This window comes from Chaetura pelagica, unplaced genomic scaffold (assembly GCF_000747805.2).
Source record: "Chaetura pelagica isolate M959 unplaced genomic scaffold, ChaPel_1.0 scaffold10, whole genome shotgun sequence".
NCBI lineage: Eukaryota > Metazoa > Chordata > Aves > Apodiformes > Apodidae > Chaetura > Chaetura pelagica.
This window is the reverse complement of record NW_009952263.1, coordinates 895184-915457: the sequence shown is the minus strand read 5'-3', so window position 1 is coordinate 915457 and position 20274 is coordinate 895184. Positions and strand designations below refer to the sequence as shown.

Sequence of the window (20274 nt, the reverse complement as noted above, 5' to 3'; positions counted from 1 at the left end):
ATAAAACCCACTTACCACCATTGTGTAACCTCAAACACAGGCAAGGCAAATTTAAATACTGATTACAGTAAGCATGTTGATACATATTTGCAAACGTTGGAGGAAAAACACCACATAGAAGTCTATTTACATAATAAAAAGTTGTATTACACAGCTTATTGTCACAGTGTTATCTCTGCACTGAACCTTCCCATGTCCACATACTGACACAGCAACACTAAGCAACAAGGAGAACTTCTTGTCAATTAATTTGAGATTAAAATTTTAATTTGCCTGGATTACTTAAATCCCAGATAAACCTGAAATGACAGTTTTAAATACATAATTATGTCCTAAACTTTTTGACTACTTAGTTTCTAGCATCTGTTTTACTCCCCATCCTGAAATGCTGAAGCATTTACTTTCACTTTCCTGCAGAGATAAACCACAAAGGTCTATATTATCTGAAAAGATAGTTACTTTAAAACCCTTGTTACCATTGTCTATTTTCTGAGCTGTTCTGGGATCAAAGTTCAAGTATTTTTGCAAGTCTGGGGTCCAATTTCTTGTGTCATTTTCACTGTATCGTCCCTTCCAACGTAAGTGGCTCCAGGGATTTTTCAACTGAAGAAATCGAAGTCCCTAAAGAAATACAAAATTAAATGGCTGGATTCATCTTGTCCATGTAATTTTTATGTTTATATGAACACAGAATATGGACTAATAGCTCAAGAAAATACAGCATCAAGCTTTCTGGAATTTCCCAATGGAGCTCCAAGCAAAAAAGTCATTGGAATGAAAAATCAGAAGCTTTCCATTGCAGACAGATTTCAAACAGGCATCTGAAAACATCATCTGTTTTACTTGATACCTTATATTCCCTTATATCCAAGACTGCATATGCATGAGTTGGAACTAAACCCCATTTTTCTCCTTCCTCTTCAGACATCACCCCTGTTGCAGTTGTGATAAGGACATCTCCCTTGTGAAATCTGTTCAAAAAGAGGTGAAAAACAGCTTAATTTAAATTTTCAAGTTGCAAACTAACGTTTTCCAGACACTGTAACAGTATGTTTTTACACTACCCACAGTTGTGTGTCCTCAGCACAGGCCTCAAAGCGTCTGGAATTGCCAACTCACAGAGTTCTGCAATTGTTCTGAATTGAAACTATTAATTTTGCAAGAATTATTATTGTGAAGACATACTAGCATATTTCCCAGCCCACACTAAAATCCAAGTATGTGGTCAGCATCCCTAGACAGCTTACAGTCACTGGACTACAGATTTTCACTTTAGCACAGGTAAACAACAGTGATGCTATAATGGCTAGATCCCATCCTAATTTCAGTCACACCAGCAAATAGAAGTGCTGGTATATCTGAAAAGTCATTGACAACCACCTGAGAGCTCCTGATCTACTGCAAAAGCACTCTACAGTCATGCTTTTTTATCATGAATGCAGATGTTTCAGATAGCAGAACAACCCCTTCTACTGCACTGAAATGCATAAGAAACTGGTTGCATAAACCTGTCTTGAAAGAAATCAAAGTACTTGCTAGCTGACATTTATACATTACAGCTGTGTCTTTCACCATAAATATATGTGTTAGGGTAGGTCTGAAGATCAGCACTGCAGCTTTGAGACTTTGCTGTCTCTCCAGGAGATTTACTAATGGGACATAATAACTAAGATCTTGTGATATGATTAGAAATACTGTATCTGCTCACTAAGGACAGCATAAGGACAGCAGATGGTTCTAGTTTGACACAGATCAATGCCAGCGTTCTGGGGAACTGTGGGAACACAGAACACATTTCCTTCTACTTTAAACACTTGTATATTTGTTCCAAGATGCTCTTCTCTGACTCTACAATCTCTTTTCTTCAACAAGAAATGGGCTATTTTTTTTTCTTCATTTGTAAAGAAGAATCACTTCAAAGAATATTCCACAATATCCTACTCTTCTGTTCTGTCAAAGCCACTGATTCCTCAATTTTAATTGTTCCAGAAAGCATATGGAGGTTTTACAAAGCAACATTTGCAGTAGTATCATAATGCTATTGAAGGATCTGCGGTGACTGTACTGCTTTCACAGTGGTAACATAGCTACGACACAGCAAACATTTTAGTTACTCAGGAAAGAATAAACATGTACCTCTGATAAAGCATTCTGAAAGTACTGTCTTTATTGAAAGCTTGATTATCTGAGTGCATAGCAATTCTTTCAGGTATCCAGCCAGTCAGTGCATGGAGATCAATATTCTGAAATACAAGCATGCAAAAGAATCAGGATAGATCATCCATCTATAAGCATATGATGTCTGCATACAAATTAGAAAAGCACCTTTAAAGAAATCAAAGTATGCACAAGTTATAATATTGGTCTACATATAAAAGGCTAAAGATTTTACTAAAAATCAACCAACCAATATTAATTTAAATTAATTTAAGACAACAACTCCAAACAACCTTTTTTAAAACAAAACAAAAAAAAAAGCTGGAAAATTAACTAATGAAAAAAACTGGAATTTCAGAGCAATGGAAGCGTAAGAAAATGATCAGTCATGCTCAGTTCTATGATGTGTTCTACTTATTTCATTGATTCACAGTGCTTCTGAGGCTGTGCTTTAAAAGTCTATTTGGAACCTTGCTATTATGTATGCATTTTAAATAATTTAAGTTTTACTTCTAGGACTCAGAATTTGGCTTTATTATTCTGACACTGACATGTATTTCCATAAAAAGATGTTTTAATCTACCTATTTCATTCATCTCCTTGAAACAGTGTTCATTCCCTTTTACTTTGTACTCCTCAGAGCAAAGCAAAGACTATAAATACTTGAAGTGTCAATAACCAGCACTGATGGATGTGAACTCAAGGAACTGCAAGTACAACATAGCCAGAAAGCCTGATCATAGAAGGAAGCTATAATACAGCTGAAAGCAGAGAGGGGCAGGAATGGTAGAAATTAAATGTCATAAGTCAGGCTGTTTTTGCAGACAGCAAGTTAAGAGAACGACAATGGGAATAAACCACAGCTGCTCTCACCAGCTTCTGTTCTCCAAAACAAAGCAACCCAACACTAATGTAAACATACAGAGAAACATATGCTACATTTAACCATTATACAAAGACACATTTGTCTCCCTAACTATTTTTCAAAAGGTAATGATTACCCAGTATAACCTCCAAGTACTGATTATCAAGACACCAACTAAAATGTGAACAGGACCATGGAACCAAAAATATACTGTTGAAATTGTAAAGAATTTTAAAGTAAAATCCGAAATGCTTCCTAAGTAACAAACGAAGGTTACAGGAGCTACTGATTTCAGTAAACAGGCTCTCTTTAGAAAAATAATTTGTTTGTCAGCCTAGCTGCAGTACAATGACTGTTTCTTTAGTAACCGCATTATAGGAACCCATTACATATTTATGTAAATGAGGGGAATGATCTGATAAACAAACTTCACAGATCAAAGTACTCTGCCCATCAAGATGTCTTGGTCTTGCTATTTTGATGGAACAAATCTCATCAAGTACAGCTAAGCATATTTGTCAAAGAAAGAAATAGAAAAAAAAATTAAGAAAACATCAAATCCAACACTTGCCTCCCAAGCAATTTATTTCACTAGAAGGAAAGTTAATTAATCCAACATAATCTAAATAGAATTTTGCCTCTTCGAAATAATCTAATACTTACAGAATTTGATCCAGGAAAATCATATCCTCCCATGACCTTCATGTAAGCCTTTTCTATTAGTGATACCCATAACTCATTCTTATTGTTAGAATAAGAGCAGAGAAGTTCCCCACTATGATCAACAGGTAACTGGTCATCTATGATTACCTGTGTGAAATAAACAAATGAAAAATCATCATCAAGCTAATAAAGTTTTTTGGAAGTATTTAAAAAAAAACAACAAGAAAACTCAACTGTTGTTCATATACAGCTTCTCAGATAGCCAGATCTGCCCATTGCTCTTAGACATGGACACTTCTATCAATCCTGCAGTGGTTTGCCCAACTAAGAAACTCTATTGCCAGCTCTTACTTGCACCAGTCTACTGGGTGACGTGTGGTGACCAGCCTTGCTTTGCCCTATGTAAGATGAGGACAAATGCAGTGTGCTTTTGTAAAGTGCCTAATATCTATTGAAAAAAGGTAACCACAGAAAAGTTCAGTATAATTACCAGTATTAGAAAAAGGAAATAAAAGCCTAACAATATCCCTCGCCTAACTAGGATACAGAGCATGGAATGTGCTTGGTATCTGGCAGAAAATAAAAGTTATTTATCTGAAAGAAAACAAACTGTGTGTGCTATCACTTTCATAGTCTCTAGTTCAATTTCTCATTTCTGAAAAGGGAAAAAGAAACCCTAAGCAGCAGTTGTGAAAGTATTAAAATTTATTTTTTAAATTAGGTAGAATATATTCAGCACTATGTTACTGCAGTATTTGTAGTGATCTGAAACAGCTTCCCAGACCAGATGTGTCAGTTTCACATTGATATTAGTCTGCTCCCAATACAGGCTGCCAACACTGCACATGTTCTGGTCAAATCCTGTCTGTGGCAGGACAAATAATCCTTTTCACAGGAGAGCAACTACCCATTCATCCTAACTAAAGGAAGCCATTAGGAGACATTTTGGAAAGAGTATTAAGAGCCAGGCAAAACCACAAATGGTACTTCCCGAAACACTCATTCAGATTCTGGAATTTTGCAACTCAAGGATCCTGACACAAAGGTAATATCTAAGCAACAGCCTTTGGGGACTTTCCCCTTACTGTCCCATCCCATGAAGATGACCACACACTTTTGAACTCATTAATTGCTCACTATGATGAAACATTCATTAGTCACCATGATCTGCAATAATCAGAGCTACACTTCAATATTATATGATGAAGTACATTATTTTATGTCCCTATTCATTGCACTGAAAAGAAAATGAAGCTGTTTGTGAGTTTACAAAGTTCTATCATGTATCTTCAGGCATCTCCTCTCCTTACTGAAAATCCGTGGCGATTTGAGTTAGTCTTCTATCGTCATTCCATGTCTATGCTCTTCCTTGATGTCCCTCTCTGCACTTTTTAGTTCTCTAACTTCCTTTCTAAGACAGAGTGGAAAAATTAATTACTTGCACACTCTATTAATAAATATTGCATGCATAATTTTGTTCCTGTATGGTTTTCATCATTCTTTTAAGCAATATAAAATCAATTTGATATGAGTAAGGCTATTTTCATGAATGCAGGCAGAAGAGATCCTGACATTCTGTTATATACTTCACTACCAAAAAAATCTCAAAAAGTTTAATAATTAAAAAACACTTTCCAACTAAATGTATCACACTCTTCAGAGTGAAGCAGAATAAGCCTTTAAAAATATACAATTTAAACCTTAACAGTATTTAGTCTTCCCAAAATCGTTTACCTTTCTAGGTACACCATTGATATGAAGCTTCACCATGTATTTGCCACATGGATTATATTCTGGTTCTCCCTTTTTATTCTGAGGGTAAATTATACTGTTAAAAAAAAAAAAGGAGGGAGAAATGATGACAAATTACTTGGCTGTGCATACATTGATAACAATAGAAGTGGAATTAACAGTCTGTTTCGGGAATTTACACTGAACAGAAATAGGGAATTTTTAATGAAAGAACAACTAAAATTTAGTAAAAATTACAATAATGTTTGAATAGGTATTATTTTCCAGGCATGGCTATTGCTGCAGTCCTTTGCTTAATATATTAACAAAAAGAACATAAGTAACCTAATTGTTTCTCCAACAGAAACACAGCAAACAAATATATCTTACTATTCAACAAGTAGTATTTACATATCTGTAGTATAAATCCAGTATTCACCTGAATGACAAAAACATTTGAAGAGGGAGAAGACAGTATAGAACTCAATGCTCAAAGAATACATACTCAGTTCTAATGAGTATAGGTTAAAACAAAAACCAACAAAACAGGAGCAGTGTGCTCACACAGGTCTGGCAACAAGCTCCCAGCAGAGTCTGCCAAACCCACACCAAATTTATCACAGGATGCCAGCTGAGTAGAACTGAGACAGTGTTGTTAGCATTAATTTTACAATGAGATGAAAAACAAACATGCTGGAGCAAAAAACATGTTGCACGGCAGTTGGTGTAGCAAAGTAAAAAAAATAAGCCTATAAAGCATTATAAGTAAAATTTCAATTAAAAAACAAATAAAACCTTCCAAAATATTTATTGCTCCTCAGAGCACATCTGAAGTTAGACTCCAGAGTCTGTATATACATGTGAAAAAAGCTGGCTTAGCTCTCAGGTGAGCTGAAGCCACATGAGTCCCAGAGAGATGAAGGTGAAACAAGTGCTAATTTACACCGTGTCCAATTGTCATAGGACATATTGCAAAAGCTTGACAGCATTAAGTCTGAAAAGATCTTAGAAAGCAACAGCTACTTACCTTGTGATCAATTTTTTCTTGTATCTTCTTTCATATGCTGCACTGATAGCTAGTGATGCCACGAAAGAACAATCTGACACTATTGTCTATAAAGAAAAGAAAAGCAGTGAGGACCTTTACTACTAACTTAGATAATGAAAGACAAATGGAGTGTGTGGAGGGAAGGAAAATTGTTAGCTAGTAATTTTCTTCAAAGGGGAAAGGATTTGAACCAAGAAAAACAAAGTTACTACTAAAAAGGCAGGAAACATACTCCTGCTCAACATGAGGCCACTATGGAATAAACCACAGTTAAGAATTATTAATAACAATGAGAGCCAAGTTCAGATACCTCATCATTCACTCACACTTACTTCTTCCTTCCCAAAACACACTCTGTAATACAAACCATATAATACCTAATGGCATTATACTACTGCTGATTTCAGAGCAGCTTGGGCCACCTGCAACGTAACACTGAGAGATTTCCACTATTCTCAATGGGCCACTTTGCTTCCTGTCAAATAAAAATTTAGAAATTTTGCCCACTACTTCCATGCAGTAAGATACGTGAACCATTTGCTGCAGAGTACACCTTACCTTTTTTCATACTGACCTTATTGCTGTTTCTGGGAAACACAATTTCCATCTGAAACTCAAATTCTGATTTTTACTTTCCCCTGCTAACACATTTGTTTATTCTGCATGGGATCTGAAGTGATACTATTTACTTCCTCATTTATTTATTCTAACGAGAACCAAGGAAAGCACTCTCAGATTTGGGGATTCCTTTTTGAACAAGAAGGTCTTGGTAACCACGGCAATAAACTGCTAGCAACAGACATTTCTCTTCAGGAACAATTTACCTGCTTTATGCTGAAACTCGACACAGTATAAATCATCGTAGGGTTATTTGTTATGTCATCTGGTCGCACCCACTTGGCAAACATTGCTTTCTGTTTGGGGGATAATGGTAACTTTCCACATTTATCACTAGATTTCAGAGAGATAAAACGTAGAAATAAATCAGCAGCAGTTCAGAAAAGCTTTTCGTGGTATCTCCAGTCTTATATGTGTCTGACAGATGGTGCAAAATACACATAGAACAACTACACAGCTTTGTATACAGAGCTGTAAAACTGTTTCAGAGAACACTACTACTAAGTTTGTGCATCTTAGGGGCGAAAAAGCAAAAATATTAACAAAATAAATAAAATCCAAGAGCTTCCTTCATGCAGCACTGAGCAGGGGGAAGAAATTCCAAAAAGCCATTTACACCAACAGAAACTCAAGTTCTTCCCTTTATTTCAATATGATGAACTAGTAATCAAAAGCTTCTTCAGTTCTGAAAATAGAGGCTTTTCTGACTGACAATCTTTTAGCAGAAATTGAAGAAAAACCCCAAAGAACCAACCCCAAGTCTCTTTGTCTATTACACTGATGTAATCTTAAAAAATTATTGCTGCTTATGAAAGAAGGTCTAGCAGTTCCATATCACCCTTCCTTGGATAGCCCTTTACAGAGGAAACAGCTATCACCTTCATTTAACTGATAATTGAAGCAGAGGGAGCTAAACTCATTAGCATGCAGCAGCAGCATCTGAAATGGACACAAGTTGCCAGCCCAGCCCAATACTCCAAAGAGCCAAATATAGTGTTGTCCTTCTAGGCCTGAAGATGTAAAAGCAAAACCACTGCATAGCAGGATCAGCTTGCATTAAACGGTGTTAAGATCAGACTTCAAAAAGGAAGTGGCAGTAATAAGAGACCTCTTCCTGAATTATGTTTAAAAGCCTATGTAAATAATTTTAAATTCTGAAAAAGAAAACACAGGAATACCAAATATGGGAAAATAGAAGCAAAAGTGAATTTCAGCAATGGAATCACACTTACGAAAATGGCATGGGGAAGGCAAAACGTTCTCTCAGATCAACGCTCATGAAAGGTACATACTCTATGCCATTAATTTTTGAAGTCTTCCTACAACGCATAAGAAAACAATATTAAAAACTTACCTATCATCTTTTGAAGGCTGAGTTCCAGAAGGTAGCAACAAAATTAGTTTTTAAAAGCTATCAAAAGATAGCGCTTCTGAAAACAAGCAGCCTACTTCTTGAAAACAAAGAACCACTGTATTTATTGGTGTTTGAATCGTGCGGTACTTGATGGCTCAGTCACTCATTCTGCAAGTACTGATCTGCAGGTAAGTCACCATGCCAGGATAGAAGTAATTATCAGCAACAAACCTCTATAGTACTAGAAGTCACATTTTAAAATACCTTTGTATAAATAGAACTTCTGAAGTCCCTAAAGCCTCTCAATGGAGAGAGTCTTAGGATAAGAGGACAGCAATTAACAATTAGCAACATTTAGATTTCAACTAACTGGGGCAGCATTTTGGAAAACTCTGTCAAATAGCAATAACAAAGTACTCCATGTGCTTATTAGTATATTTTTGACCAAAGCGCACAGAAAGCTACCTAAAAAAAAAAATGAAAATAATATTTTAATGTGAATGCAATTTAAGTTTCAAACAAGGAGTTAACTGAAAAAGGGTTGCGAAATATTTTTAAATCACATTGTGATTAAAGATGGAAAACAACTTGAAGCTCTCTTGCAAGACTGAAACAGCAACAAAAAAACACTGAGGAACACCCCAAAACACCCAAACCGTCCAAAACACCAGAAACATTCACTGCACAGGCACTACAAGAGGAAAAAAAGTGAAATTTCCATAAGGCAACTCTCAATGCTCTGCAACATTTCCAACACATTTAGATTTCTATCCTCATGACCATATACTCAGTACATTTAATTCCCCTAAAGTCAACAGGCAGACAAAATATTTTATGATCAAATCCTGGACAGTGCTGAGCACCACCTCTGTCACAAACTTTATTGTACAGGGAGGAGCAGGAAAGTTGAAACACTTATCAGACAATGCTTTTATGGATTATTTGAAGCTTATTTCAGGCATACTAAAAATCAAAACAAAACATACCGAATGCAACAGAACTCACTGTCCTATAAAATATTATGCTTCCTCAATTTCCAGTGAAGCAGTAGTTTTATAATCTATAAACATCTACTTTGAACTACTAAGTGCAAAGTAGAAAGTATGCTCTGTGAATAAAAGCCACTAATTGCATTGGTGCAGAGAATTTAACGTGTGGGTAATACCAGAGATCAGGTTTGTAAGAGGTGGTTTTCTGTTTATATACCTTGTGCTTCAACTGCTTCAATTCACAGAATCACAGAATCTTAGGGGCTGGAAGGGACCTCAAAAGATCATCTAGTCCAACCCCCCTGCCAGAGCAGGGTCACCTAAAGCACATCACACAGGAATGCGTCCAGGTGGATTTTGAGTGTCTCCAGCGAGGGAGACTACACAACCTCTCTGGGCAGCCTGTCCCAGTGCTCTGTCACTCTCACACAATTGACTTGTAATATGCACAAATTATAACGTTTGGGGAAAACGTCTCTTCAGCTTACCTGAGTACTTCAATCTCCTCTGCCGTGTATCTCTGACCTTGAGATTCACTGGCTTGTACTGCTCTGATTGTCTGTGGCTTATCGTTTAAAGAGAAGTCAGGTCCCAATGGAAAGAACGTTCTCACTGGCTGATTTGGTTTGGCTGCAGTTGACTTCTCCTTCTGAGATGACTTAGACACAGATTCCTTCAGTGCCTCTGCTCTAAAGCAAATAAAAATGCATTTTGTTTACAACAATTATAAAAAAAATACAGCAATTGCTCAAATATTTCTTTGCTTGGTTTATGTGCCTGCATATATGAAATGGAGTGAACAGATACCCAAATTAACCAGTACTACTTTTCCTAAGAAAATTCAATTTTGGATGCCAGTACTTCTTAATTTTCCTGTTCTGGAGTAAATTAAGATATAGTATTTCCAATTAACATATAAGCTACTTTTGGCAGAACTTGTGACATTATGTTTGCCTTTAAATTATGCTAATACGAGAATGTGTGCAAGTGTTCATTGTCCGAAACCTCCAAACAAGGCCACTGAAACTTTCTCAGAGAAAGAAAAGTGATTTGCATCCTTTCATACCTTCAGGATTTAATTTGTATAGCAGCTGCAACTGCAGTGAAAACCCACTAGCACTGTCACAACCCAGCATTTCAACTGCTTGAAGACTGTATATTCAGGAGCCATATTTTGTTGCATTAAGCTTCTGGATAGTCATGTATTAGCAAAACATGGGTTGGTTTACTTTGGGTTTTTTTGTACACAGACTAAGAAATGCTGAAAACCACCTTATACTGAAACTTACAGCCCAGCGTAGTCTGTTATTTGCCACAGTACAGCTGATGTAAGAGGAGTTGCATTGAACTTATGCTCATGTAACTTATTTCACATACAGACTCCACTTCACTAAATCTACCCATACAGTAAGACTGATACTGTCAAGATAAGTATTTCTCAGTTTCCAAGCTGTCTTTCTTATGCAGGGACATTGACATCCTGACTTAGTAATGACCCAAATTCAGCATTTTTACAGAAGACAAAAACTGAAGTATAACACTCCAATTTGTATCTCTGAAAACCACAGTAGTACACTGGTATTAACAAACGTAGCCATTTCCTAATTCTTCAAGTCCCAAGACTACCAGAGGGTTGGCACAATTACTACTATATGCAGCAGTCACACAGCTTGCAGCTGACTTCTATCTCCAAGGAGAAGTCTTCAGGCCTACCCAGAACCAATACTCTTTGCAGTACAGAATGGACACACTAGGCTGAGAATCCAACCCAGAGATTGCACTTAGGCCTGACAGCCAGTATGTTTACTACTATTGGCAATACTCACCTATCCAGAGCTTGTCGAGCCAGCTGTTTCAGTTTTGACTGGAGGCCTGCTTCTGAAGTTTCAGTAGCCTTTAGTGCAAAATAAAAGAGAAAGCTGCACATCTAAAAAACCTCAGATTTTATGGGCTCGGTTTGTTAAATTCCACAATTACAGATTACAGCAAACAGTAACTAGCTATTTTTTTTCCAAATTACTTTTGAAATGAACAAACATGTTGGAAAAAACCCCCCAACAACAACAAAACAACACCTCAGCATAAAAAGCATATTAAGTAAGCAAGTCTCATTTTTTTCTTCTAGTGAATGTTCATGGAACAAAAGTGATATTTAAAATTCGTCATGAGCAACACTGTATACATAAAAAAATTGCCAGGAGAATTACCCACACTAAAACACTACAGGCAGAAAGAAGACAAAAACAAATGATAGGTATGCTGCTGAGTTTAGATGTGTTCCTGTACTTTTCCCAAATAAGTAAAAAAGAATCATGGTAACTTAGGGAAAAAAAAAAAAAAAAATCACAATGATGACTTTAATAAAGTACAAACAAGATTGCTTACAAGTTAAAAATCTTGCTCTTTCACATCTAAGGCATAAAATAACCTATGATAGGGCACTAAAACAGATTAGCAAGAGTGTTAATTCTCTTCCCAGTTGAGAAACTATCAATGACAGCTCACTCATACAACCAGTTTCTGCTTTCATTTTCCTCTACAGAAGAGGCACGGCTACAGCAGCTAAGCAATCTGAGGGTGTGGCTTCTCCTGTGACACCCACAGGCAGGTTTCAGGCTCTACCTTTGTGATTTCTACCAGGTCAGCTAGGTCAACTGAGGAAACAAAAGGCAAGCTACTTTCACCCCAAGAAACAAAACTAGAAACATACTCTACAAGCAACTATTTAATTTTGCAAAGAAATCACACTCCGGAGGTCCTGGCTGGAAAAAACTTGGAAAGATGTATGAAGGCAAGCAGTGGAGATGGAACATCAGCAGACATGTCTAGAAGTCAGCCACAGAAAAGAAGGAACTCTATGAATACTTCAAGGGTAAGGAAGAAACAAATCTCTCCACCTGAATATATTGAGGAGAAAGACATAAGTAAAGCTTCAAGATAGCAGAGTTCTTTCAATCTTCTTTCATCCTGGGAAGAAAAAGGTACCTTTTCATCACCCTCAGGGATAATGCTGACAGCCACCTTAAAATAATATGCTAGTCAAGATTAAAAGCAACTTCAGCAGTATCTGTACCTAATGAAACACCTGATAAAAGCAGCTGTTAATAGGAGATAACTTCAGACTGAATTGTGTATATAGAATATTTACATGCACTGACTCAACAGAAAGAGGAACACAGCAGAGGAAAAATGGCATGCTGCCACAGAAAGTTTATGTAACAGGCTGAAGATGTTCCGCTTCCACAGCTCAAGTGGAAAAACTAGAGCATTAACTCCTGATTTGGTTACATTCTATCACCATGTTTTTTTAGCCTACATAAAAACAGCTTACAGGTTTCCAAGAAAAGATGATTTTACTCTAGCGTGTAGCAAAAGTAACATTTCCCTCCCAATAGCCCATATATATTTACATTATAAAAAGGGAAGAGAAGAGAAAAACAGACTTGGTGGAGTTATATTATGATGGTGAGCTCTTCCTGTAATGAGTAGTTAAGGCAAATGGATTTAAGGGAGAAAAAGCAGTACCTGTAATTATATTCTCCATTATTTACATAAAGACCAATTCATCCTTACTATTACTTTCAGTGTGAATTTAATTCACTTGTAACAGCTTCACTGTTGAGCACCAAATAATCAAGTAGTATTTTTACTAGTTTTGGCATCAGTAGATTGCTAGTTTTCAGGAAGTGTTACATATGAAAATTTCCCTCATATTACTTCCCTTAATGTTGTTGGAAAGTAACATAGCTGACACATTAGCAAGTTATCTTCAGTTTTAACTAGTTTTGATTTCTGTTTTAGTGTTGCATTCACTCCAGGGCAAAAAACTAACATGAAAGAGTTCCAGAGTATTTCTAGTTTTTCAGTATAATCCAGGTCAGGAAAAATAGATAAATCACAAGTCCCCATAAATTTAGTGTTGAATAGCAACAGAACATAAAGACTGGAAAAATAAAACCACTAAAAAAACAGTGGAAAAAAATATTTTAAAATGGTTTTTAGAAATACAGGTACTCTGTTTAAAAGCCAGCCTTTAAGGGTCAGTCACTTGTGTAAATGGAAGAAATTCTTACCATCACATAATTCCACCAAGTTAATCTGTAGCTTAACATACTGTTTTCAAACAGAGTTCCACCGCTTCTGTGTACAACTCTACAGCTTCTTCTACATTGCCTTTATCATCTTCATCAAAAGCCTGTGTAACTAGGAAGTGAGCACGCTCCAAGTCCAGCTGTTGCTTTGACTTCAGAGGATCTGTGTTCTGTGACTGAACTAAACAAAAAAGAAAGTATTTAGCTTTCTACAGAAGACATGTAAAAACACCCTTAACATGATACCAAAACACTAGCAGTTCTTATCAGATGGGTAGTATCTATCTTTTGGCTGGAAAACAAATCTTTCTAAACTTTGCTAAAAGCATCTTTTCAAGGACAATATCCAATATCCAAAGACAATATTTCAAGAAAATATCCACACCTCTCAAAGCAGATATACACTCCCAGGATATCTCACATGCCACTAAGGACAAAGATAATTAAATATGTAAAATATTGCATTATTTATGAAAACACATCATCTGTGGTAATACACAAGTTCCTCAGGCATCTGTCTCATTTAATATCTTTATTAATGAACTGAAGGAGAAAATAAGAGTGTACCTTTATCAGGGCAGTAGCCCCCACCAAACTGATTCATTGAAGGACATAGTTGCTATTCAAAGGATACGGACAAGCTGAAGCAAGGGGCTGATAGGAACCTCAGGAAATTCAACCAGGACAAATGCCTGTGTCTGGGACAGACTAACGCTCTGAAGGGTACAGCTATGCACAGAAGGACCTGAAGGACAGCTGGGTGAGCCCAAGCCAGCAGGTCCCTGGCAGCAATGAAGGCAAACAGCAACCTAGGCTGTGTCAGCAGGAGCACAGCCAAGAGATGGGGGAAGCAACTGCCATCCTCTACTCAGGACAAGACCACATCTGGTCTTGGCTCCCCAAATGATGGCTGGGGCTGAAGGATTTGGCCTTTTGTGAAGAAGAGGGAGCTTAGCTTGTCCTGCCAGGAAGAGAGATGGCTTTTGGGGAACCCAATAGTAACCTTCCACTAACTGCGAGGTTATCTAGAAAATGGATTCAGGCTCTACACTGTGATGCAAAGAGAGGGAATGAGAGCCAGTGGCTATGAACTGAAACAGGAGAATCCAACTAGGCATATATATAAAAAAACAACAAACAAAACCAACAACAAAAAAAGACAACAGCACCCTGGAACAGGGGCTTAGAAGCTCTAGGGATTTTATGTCCTTAGGAATTTTTAGAACCAGACTGCACCTGAGCAACCTGTTTAAAAAATCAGTATCTATTCTGCTTTGAGCAGAAGATTGGTCTATAGACCTCCCAAGGTCCATTTTTGGCCAAGTGATTCTAGGACTCTAACAGAATTACAGGTGTACGAAAATTCAAGATTTTGGTCCAAGCACAAACACTGAAACTGGATCAAACAAGGAAGCCCTTATGAGAGCAAAGAGCTCTTTTGGCCTCTCAAATTCAGTAATGCTACAGGAAGACCAGAACCCAGAGGCTCAGATACAAGTTTTTATTTATTCCTGATCAATTTTTATTGCTATATTTAATTACTTTCTCAGGCTTGCTCTGCAGATCTGTTTCCTAAGAATATTTAAAAGGAAAGCATGCCTACACCCAAGTTCTTAGGAAGTAAGTCTGCACTTCAGCTCTAATGTATTTCAAAATTCAAAACTGACATGCTCATTGCATTGGTGGTCCTTCACAGAGGACAAGAAAAGCAGAATAATGAAAAACAAAGCCAATGTCCTTGATACTTATTTCATAGCACTGAAAGGCTTTCCATTCAACTAATTTAAGCAGAGGTTTAATTAGAAAGCTCCTTACCCACCTGCTGAATGGAGAGCTTGAACTCTCTCCAAGTACTCATTTATTTTTTCTTGAATGTTTTCCAAGGTGGATCCTGCCATCCCTGCATAAATTAAGGCTTGTGCAGCTTCCTGCAGGGAGAAGAATTTGAGACAAAGTTAATGTTTGCTGCCTAGAGAATTACTTGCCATAAACAGAGGGCCTACAGCAGCCATGAGCTGCATGAAAGCAAGCCCCTACATCTGCAAAGAGACTCAGTGGCTACAGAGAAAATCTGCTGGAAGGAACAGGTTTAAAGTTATAAATGAGATCATGTTCAACTTTTCACTTATAGGACAACCTATAGGACTATATAAAAACCTTTTGACAGTCTGTAAGGCCAGATCTTAGTTCTGTCTGTGCAGTAATGCATGGACTTAGAAGACTTTAAAGTAAAATTTATCAAGCATGCACTGAAATAATTCAGTAAAGCTCAAAAACTACCTTTTATTTTTAAATCTGCAGATTTAAGGTTAGGAAAAATTAATGCTACACACTAGTTTAACCTGATAATGATGAAAGTAAACCAATAAAAAATATTTTAAAAATCAAATGCATAGAATATTGTTTTAGGAAGTATCTTCCTTTAGTACTACTCAAACAAAGCTGTCAAATCTGGAAAGTCTCCAAATTTAAAGCTTCTTAGATCCTCAAACTTTGCTTTTTAATGGTTTGTATGTACACAAAACACCCAATATCAATAAAAGTCTGCTTCCAGGAAGAAGCATAGGCCTACAGCTCAGAAGGACTGTACATTATCCTTATTGAGGCCTTCTCTATATTGTACAAATCTAAGAAAAAATGCCTCCAGTTGCACAAGCTGTCTATCCATTTACTAAATTGATGAAAAACATGTAAGGTTTGGCAGGGTTGTAATAAACAGAGGCCTGACAGTCTCAGAAGCATACAGAGAATGGAAATTTGTCACTCATAAAAATGAGGTTAAAAACCCCTTATTTTGTCCTCATTAATGGCATGGAAAAAATCCCACACTTTTGTGGCACTGCTCATCTTCCTACCAGCAGCAGAAGAAAGAAGGAGGCAGCCATGTAGGAGGCTATGTATGTAGGAAGCAGAACAACAACTATGAGAGAGCTGCTCCTCACAGGGGGTGCTCAGACAGGCTGCTGTGCACTGGGCAAGCACAGAGCCATGGCCAGAGGCTCTCTTGCGTGCTGCGTAGACGTGATTTTTCTGAAGCTTAGCAGTTTGCTCCCATACACATCTGCCTAGTTTGCCCAAGCTTAAAACTGATCCTGATACATCCTGCATTTTTTTATCAGGGTAACTTTTCACTGTCAAGCATCATGGAACCAAGTACTGCATGCTCCCTGTTAACATCCATCACCATTTTGCAACATATAAAATGTCCACAGCAACATAAGAGCAAAGAGAAGTACTGTTCCATTTATAAGCTACAGTTAACTACTGTTAAGGTCTAGCAGACAACTATTTCTTTGGAGGGGGGGGTGGAGGGAAAGACACTACAGATATATCTTCAAGGGATGTATATACTTGTCTATGACATATCACAAGCACAGACTGACGAAACAGACATATCAAAACAGTAAGTTGCCTATATCTGATGTAAAGAACAAATGTGGATTTTCAAACAAGTGCTGCAGAAAGAATGCATAATTGATGTTGCTTCTGTGGTTTGAAGCACAGCTGTTCTGCCTGATGCAAACATAGTGAAAACAGCCTTTTATAAATTAAGGCTTTAAAAGACTGAAGCAGTTGACCAACTGCTAACAGAGCCAGCATGCCAAATGATTCCAGTGACAAGATGGACATGCAATTCAGAGTTGGTATTTATGATCTCTTCAGTGCCATTACTGTTCTTTGGCATGAGCAGTGTCACAGTTGCACTGAGCTAATTACCTATCATCAGTTTGCAAGTTGCTAACTGTTGGTCAACAGTCAAATTTAGCAACAGCCATCAGTTTTGCTGAAGTTGTCAGGTGCCCAAAGACCTTTCTAAGCTTTCTGTATAGTACCATTAGCAAGTTACCCTATGCTGGTTCACATGCAACCCTCTTCTAGGGATCTATCAAACTTATATGATAGTAGGAAGCAAACAGCACTTGTTAGCCATAGGAACTCCGTTCACACAGGTCCATTTGTTGTCTACTGGTAAGAAACAGCAGCATTTCCCACGCTTCATCCTTAAGGTCAAGTTCTTGAATAATCCAGTTCAGCACCCAACTGTCCCACGCACTTAGCAATTGCACCAGTGGGCTCTGAATTGCTTAGGGCAGTTGGTAAGAAAGTTGGTGATGGGCCAGAGCTTATTAACACTGCCCCAAAAAAATAATGCTTCAAGTCCTCCAAAACTACTAGGTGATATTTTGTGACTACTCTTGTGTAAACTAACGCTGGCAGTCTAGAAAGCCAAATCTATCTAGGCTAAATCACTCCTAGAGAAATCTGCTTTAGCAGTACCTGCCGAGCTTGTTCTCACTCTTCCTGATCACAATATACATGAAAGTGTTGGTGTTCAAACCTATCTGATAGTAATGTCAACACTTAATCTTCGACTGGCAAGAGTCACCTGTCTCAACACCAAAAATCTTAGCTGCAGAGTTTTGATTCAGTTTTTCTTACACAAAGCAGTGTCCATAATAATGCTGCTCTGTGGTCCAGCTTTTGCAAACAAGAAAACACTGTTAGGATCACACTCATCATGCATAGCTTGAGGTGCACCAACACTGCGAGGGATGCACTGCTGCACCCAGCAATAGCACCCATATGCAGCAAGTGAAAAAGATTTTCCACCCGCTGTACAGAAGTGTACAAGAGTGATTATTACAACAAAAAGATGGTTTTCTTCTGAAGACTATTTGATAATTTCTTCCAGATCTACTGAAAAATATACTGTAATAAAGTAGTGTTGGACACTGCTATCAGACTGTTTGCAGGCACACAATGCTGATAATGCTTATCAGCTTTACTATGGGTAACAAATTTTGGCATGCACATAAACTTAGTGCACCCTACATTAGCAACCAGCTTAAAATGAGATACTGCTCTTCTTATCCTTTCACACTTAATTGCATAGCCCAGCATGATAATAACACTATGGGTTTTTTTTACATTTCAAAGACGCCTCATAAAGTAGAAGGCCAACTATAGAGCTGACAAGCTAATGGAAGGGAATGACTTTGGCAGGATAATGGAATATGTGTAATGATTAATGCAACGAGGATAAGCATAGGCTTCAAAGAAATCCCTTCTCACAAGTGAGCCAGTAAAAAAGTGAGCCAGTAAAGCCAGTAGGATATGAAACTTTAACACAACTTTGCAAAACCTAAATCCCAGAAAATGAAACAATTCACAGATAGAAAAATGCATAATGATTGCAAAGCTACTAAATACCAGAAGTAAGTCTAAAGACAGAATCATAGAATGGCTTGGGCTGGAAAGGATCTTAAAGATCATTTAGTTTCAATTCACCTGCCATGAGCAGGGACACTTTCCACTAGACCATATTTTTCAAAGCCTCAACTAGCTTGACCCTGAATGCTTTGCCATGAGCAGGGACACTTTCCACTAGACCATGTTGTTCAAAGCCTCAACTAGCTTGACCCTGAACGCTTTCAGGGAGAAGACACCCACAGCTTCCCTGGGCAACCTGTACCAGTGTCTCACCACCCTCACACTAAAGTAGTTCTTCCTAACATCTTACCTAAATCTACCCTCTTTCAGATTAAAACTGCTACCCCTCATCCTATTACTACATCCCCTCCCAGGTCTCCCCAGAGCCCTCTCTTCTCCAGGCTGAACCACCTCAACTTTCACAGCCTGTCCTCTATGGGAGGTGCTCCAGCACCCTGATCATCTTCATGGCTCTCCTCTGGACCTGCTCAAGCAGATCTGTATCCTTCCTTAGTTGGGGACCCAAGAGCTGAATGCAGTAGTCCAGGTAGTGTCTCATGAGAGACAAACAGAGGTGAGAGAATCAACCTCCTTTGACCTGCTGACCATGTTTCTTTTGAAGCACACACAGCCAGCCCATGTTGAGCTTCTCATGTACCAGCATCCCCACAACGTTTTCCTCAGGACTACTATTCTCTCTCTATTCTCCAGCCAGAGAAGACATCTGAAATACTGAGCAAGACACTGAATAAGCCTCATCCATCCCTTGGTTACACCAACGTGAAGCTATACTGAAGTAATAAAATTGGATCCCTAAGTGAAAGATCATTCACATGCGGGTAAAAAAAAATATCACAGGTAGTTTGTGATCTGAAGCTAGCTTACTGCCAAGCATCTTAACATGTAGCTGCATACTCCTCTTCTTGTTTGGTGACTGATTATAGAAGAGCTGTTTCCAGCTGCACACTCAAAGTACACGCTCACTTGCAGCTTTCCAAAATGCTCAGTGCTGACACCTCCAACATAAAATTGAACAGTCTTTCAGGTCTGACAGGGGTAGGGAGGGACCAGGAATGAAACTGGAGAACGACCGGGCCAGAGATATTTTTAGCTCGTTTTCGAGGAAGCTTCCCCAGAAGCTCCGGAGGAATTGTGCTCCAGCAGCTGGAAGAAGTGCCTGTACCCACTTTCCCAGCACCGTAGCTGCGCTGCTGCCCTTTAAGCCCGTCATTACACGGCAGCCCGCAGACAGCACTTGTTCCCACCTAAAAACGCAACCAGGGTTTCGCAACCCGCCCCGAGGGAACCCGCTTCGTTTTCGAGGAAGCTTCCCCAGAAGCTCCGGAGGAATTGTGCTCCAGCAGCTGGAAGAAGTGCCTGTACCCACTTTCCCAGCACCGTAGCTGCGCTGCTGCCCTTTAAGCCCGTCATTACACGGCAGCCCGCAGACAGCACTTGTTCCCACCTAAAAACGCAACCAGGGTTTCGCAACCCGCCCCGAGGGAACCCGCTCCTCGGAAGGCGGACAAACTTTCGACTCGCACACC

At 38.3% G+C, this 20274-nt stretch overlaps 1 protein-coding gene across 1 annotated transcript in view; it reads right to left on the bottom strand.

Moving 5' to 3' along the window:
• The window catches only part of CAPN7 (calpain 7), a 29940-nt gene extending 12028 nt beyond the window's left edge, over positions 1–17912 (bottom strand). The window contains exons 1-13 of the mRNA XM_010007487.1: positions 17904–17912; positions 15336–15444; positions 13540–13697; positions 11252–11319; positions 9914–10114; positions 8315–8401; positions 7289–7415; positions 6444–6529; positions 5420–5513; positions 3686–3832; positions 2137–2243; positions 851–971; positions 477–621 (exon numbers count right to left, since the gene is read on the bottom strand). Coding sequence (XP_010005789.1) covers positions 477–621; positions 851–971; positions 2137–2243; positions 3686–3832; positions 5420–5513; positions 6444–6529; positions 7289–7415; positions 8315–8401; positions 9914–10114; positions 11252–11319; positions 13540–13697; positions 15336–15414 — 1420 coding nt within the window. The 5' untranslated portion in view covers positions 15415–15444; positions 17904–17912. The remainder of the gene's footprint in view (positions 1–476; positions 622–850; positions 972–2136; positions 2244–3685; positions 3833–5419; positions 5514–6443; positions 6530–7288; positions 7416–8314; positions 8402–9913; positions 10115–11251; positions 11320–13539; positions 13698–15335; positions 15445–17903) is intronic.
• Positions 17913–20274: the final 2362 nt, after the last annotated feature.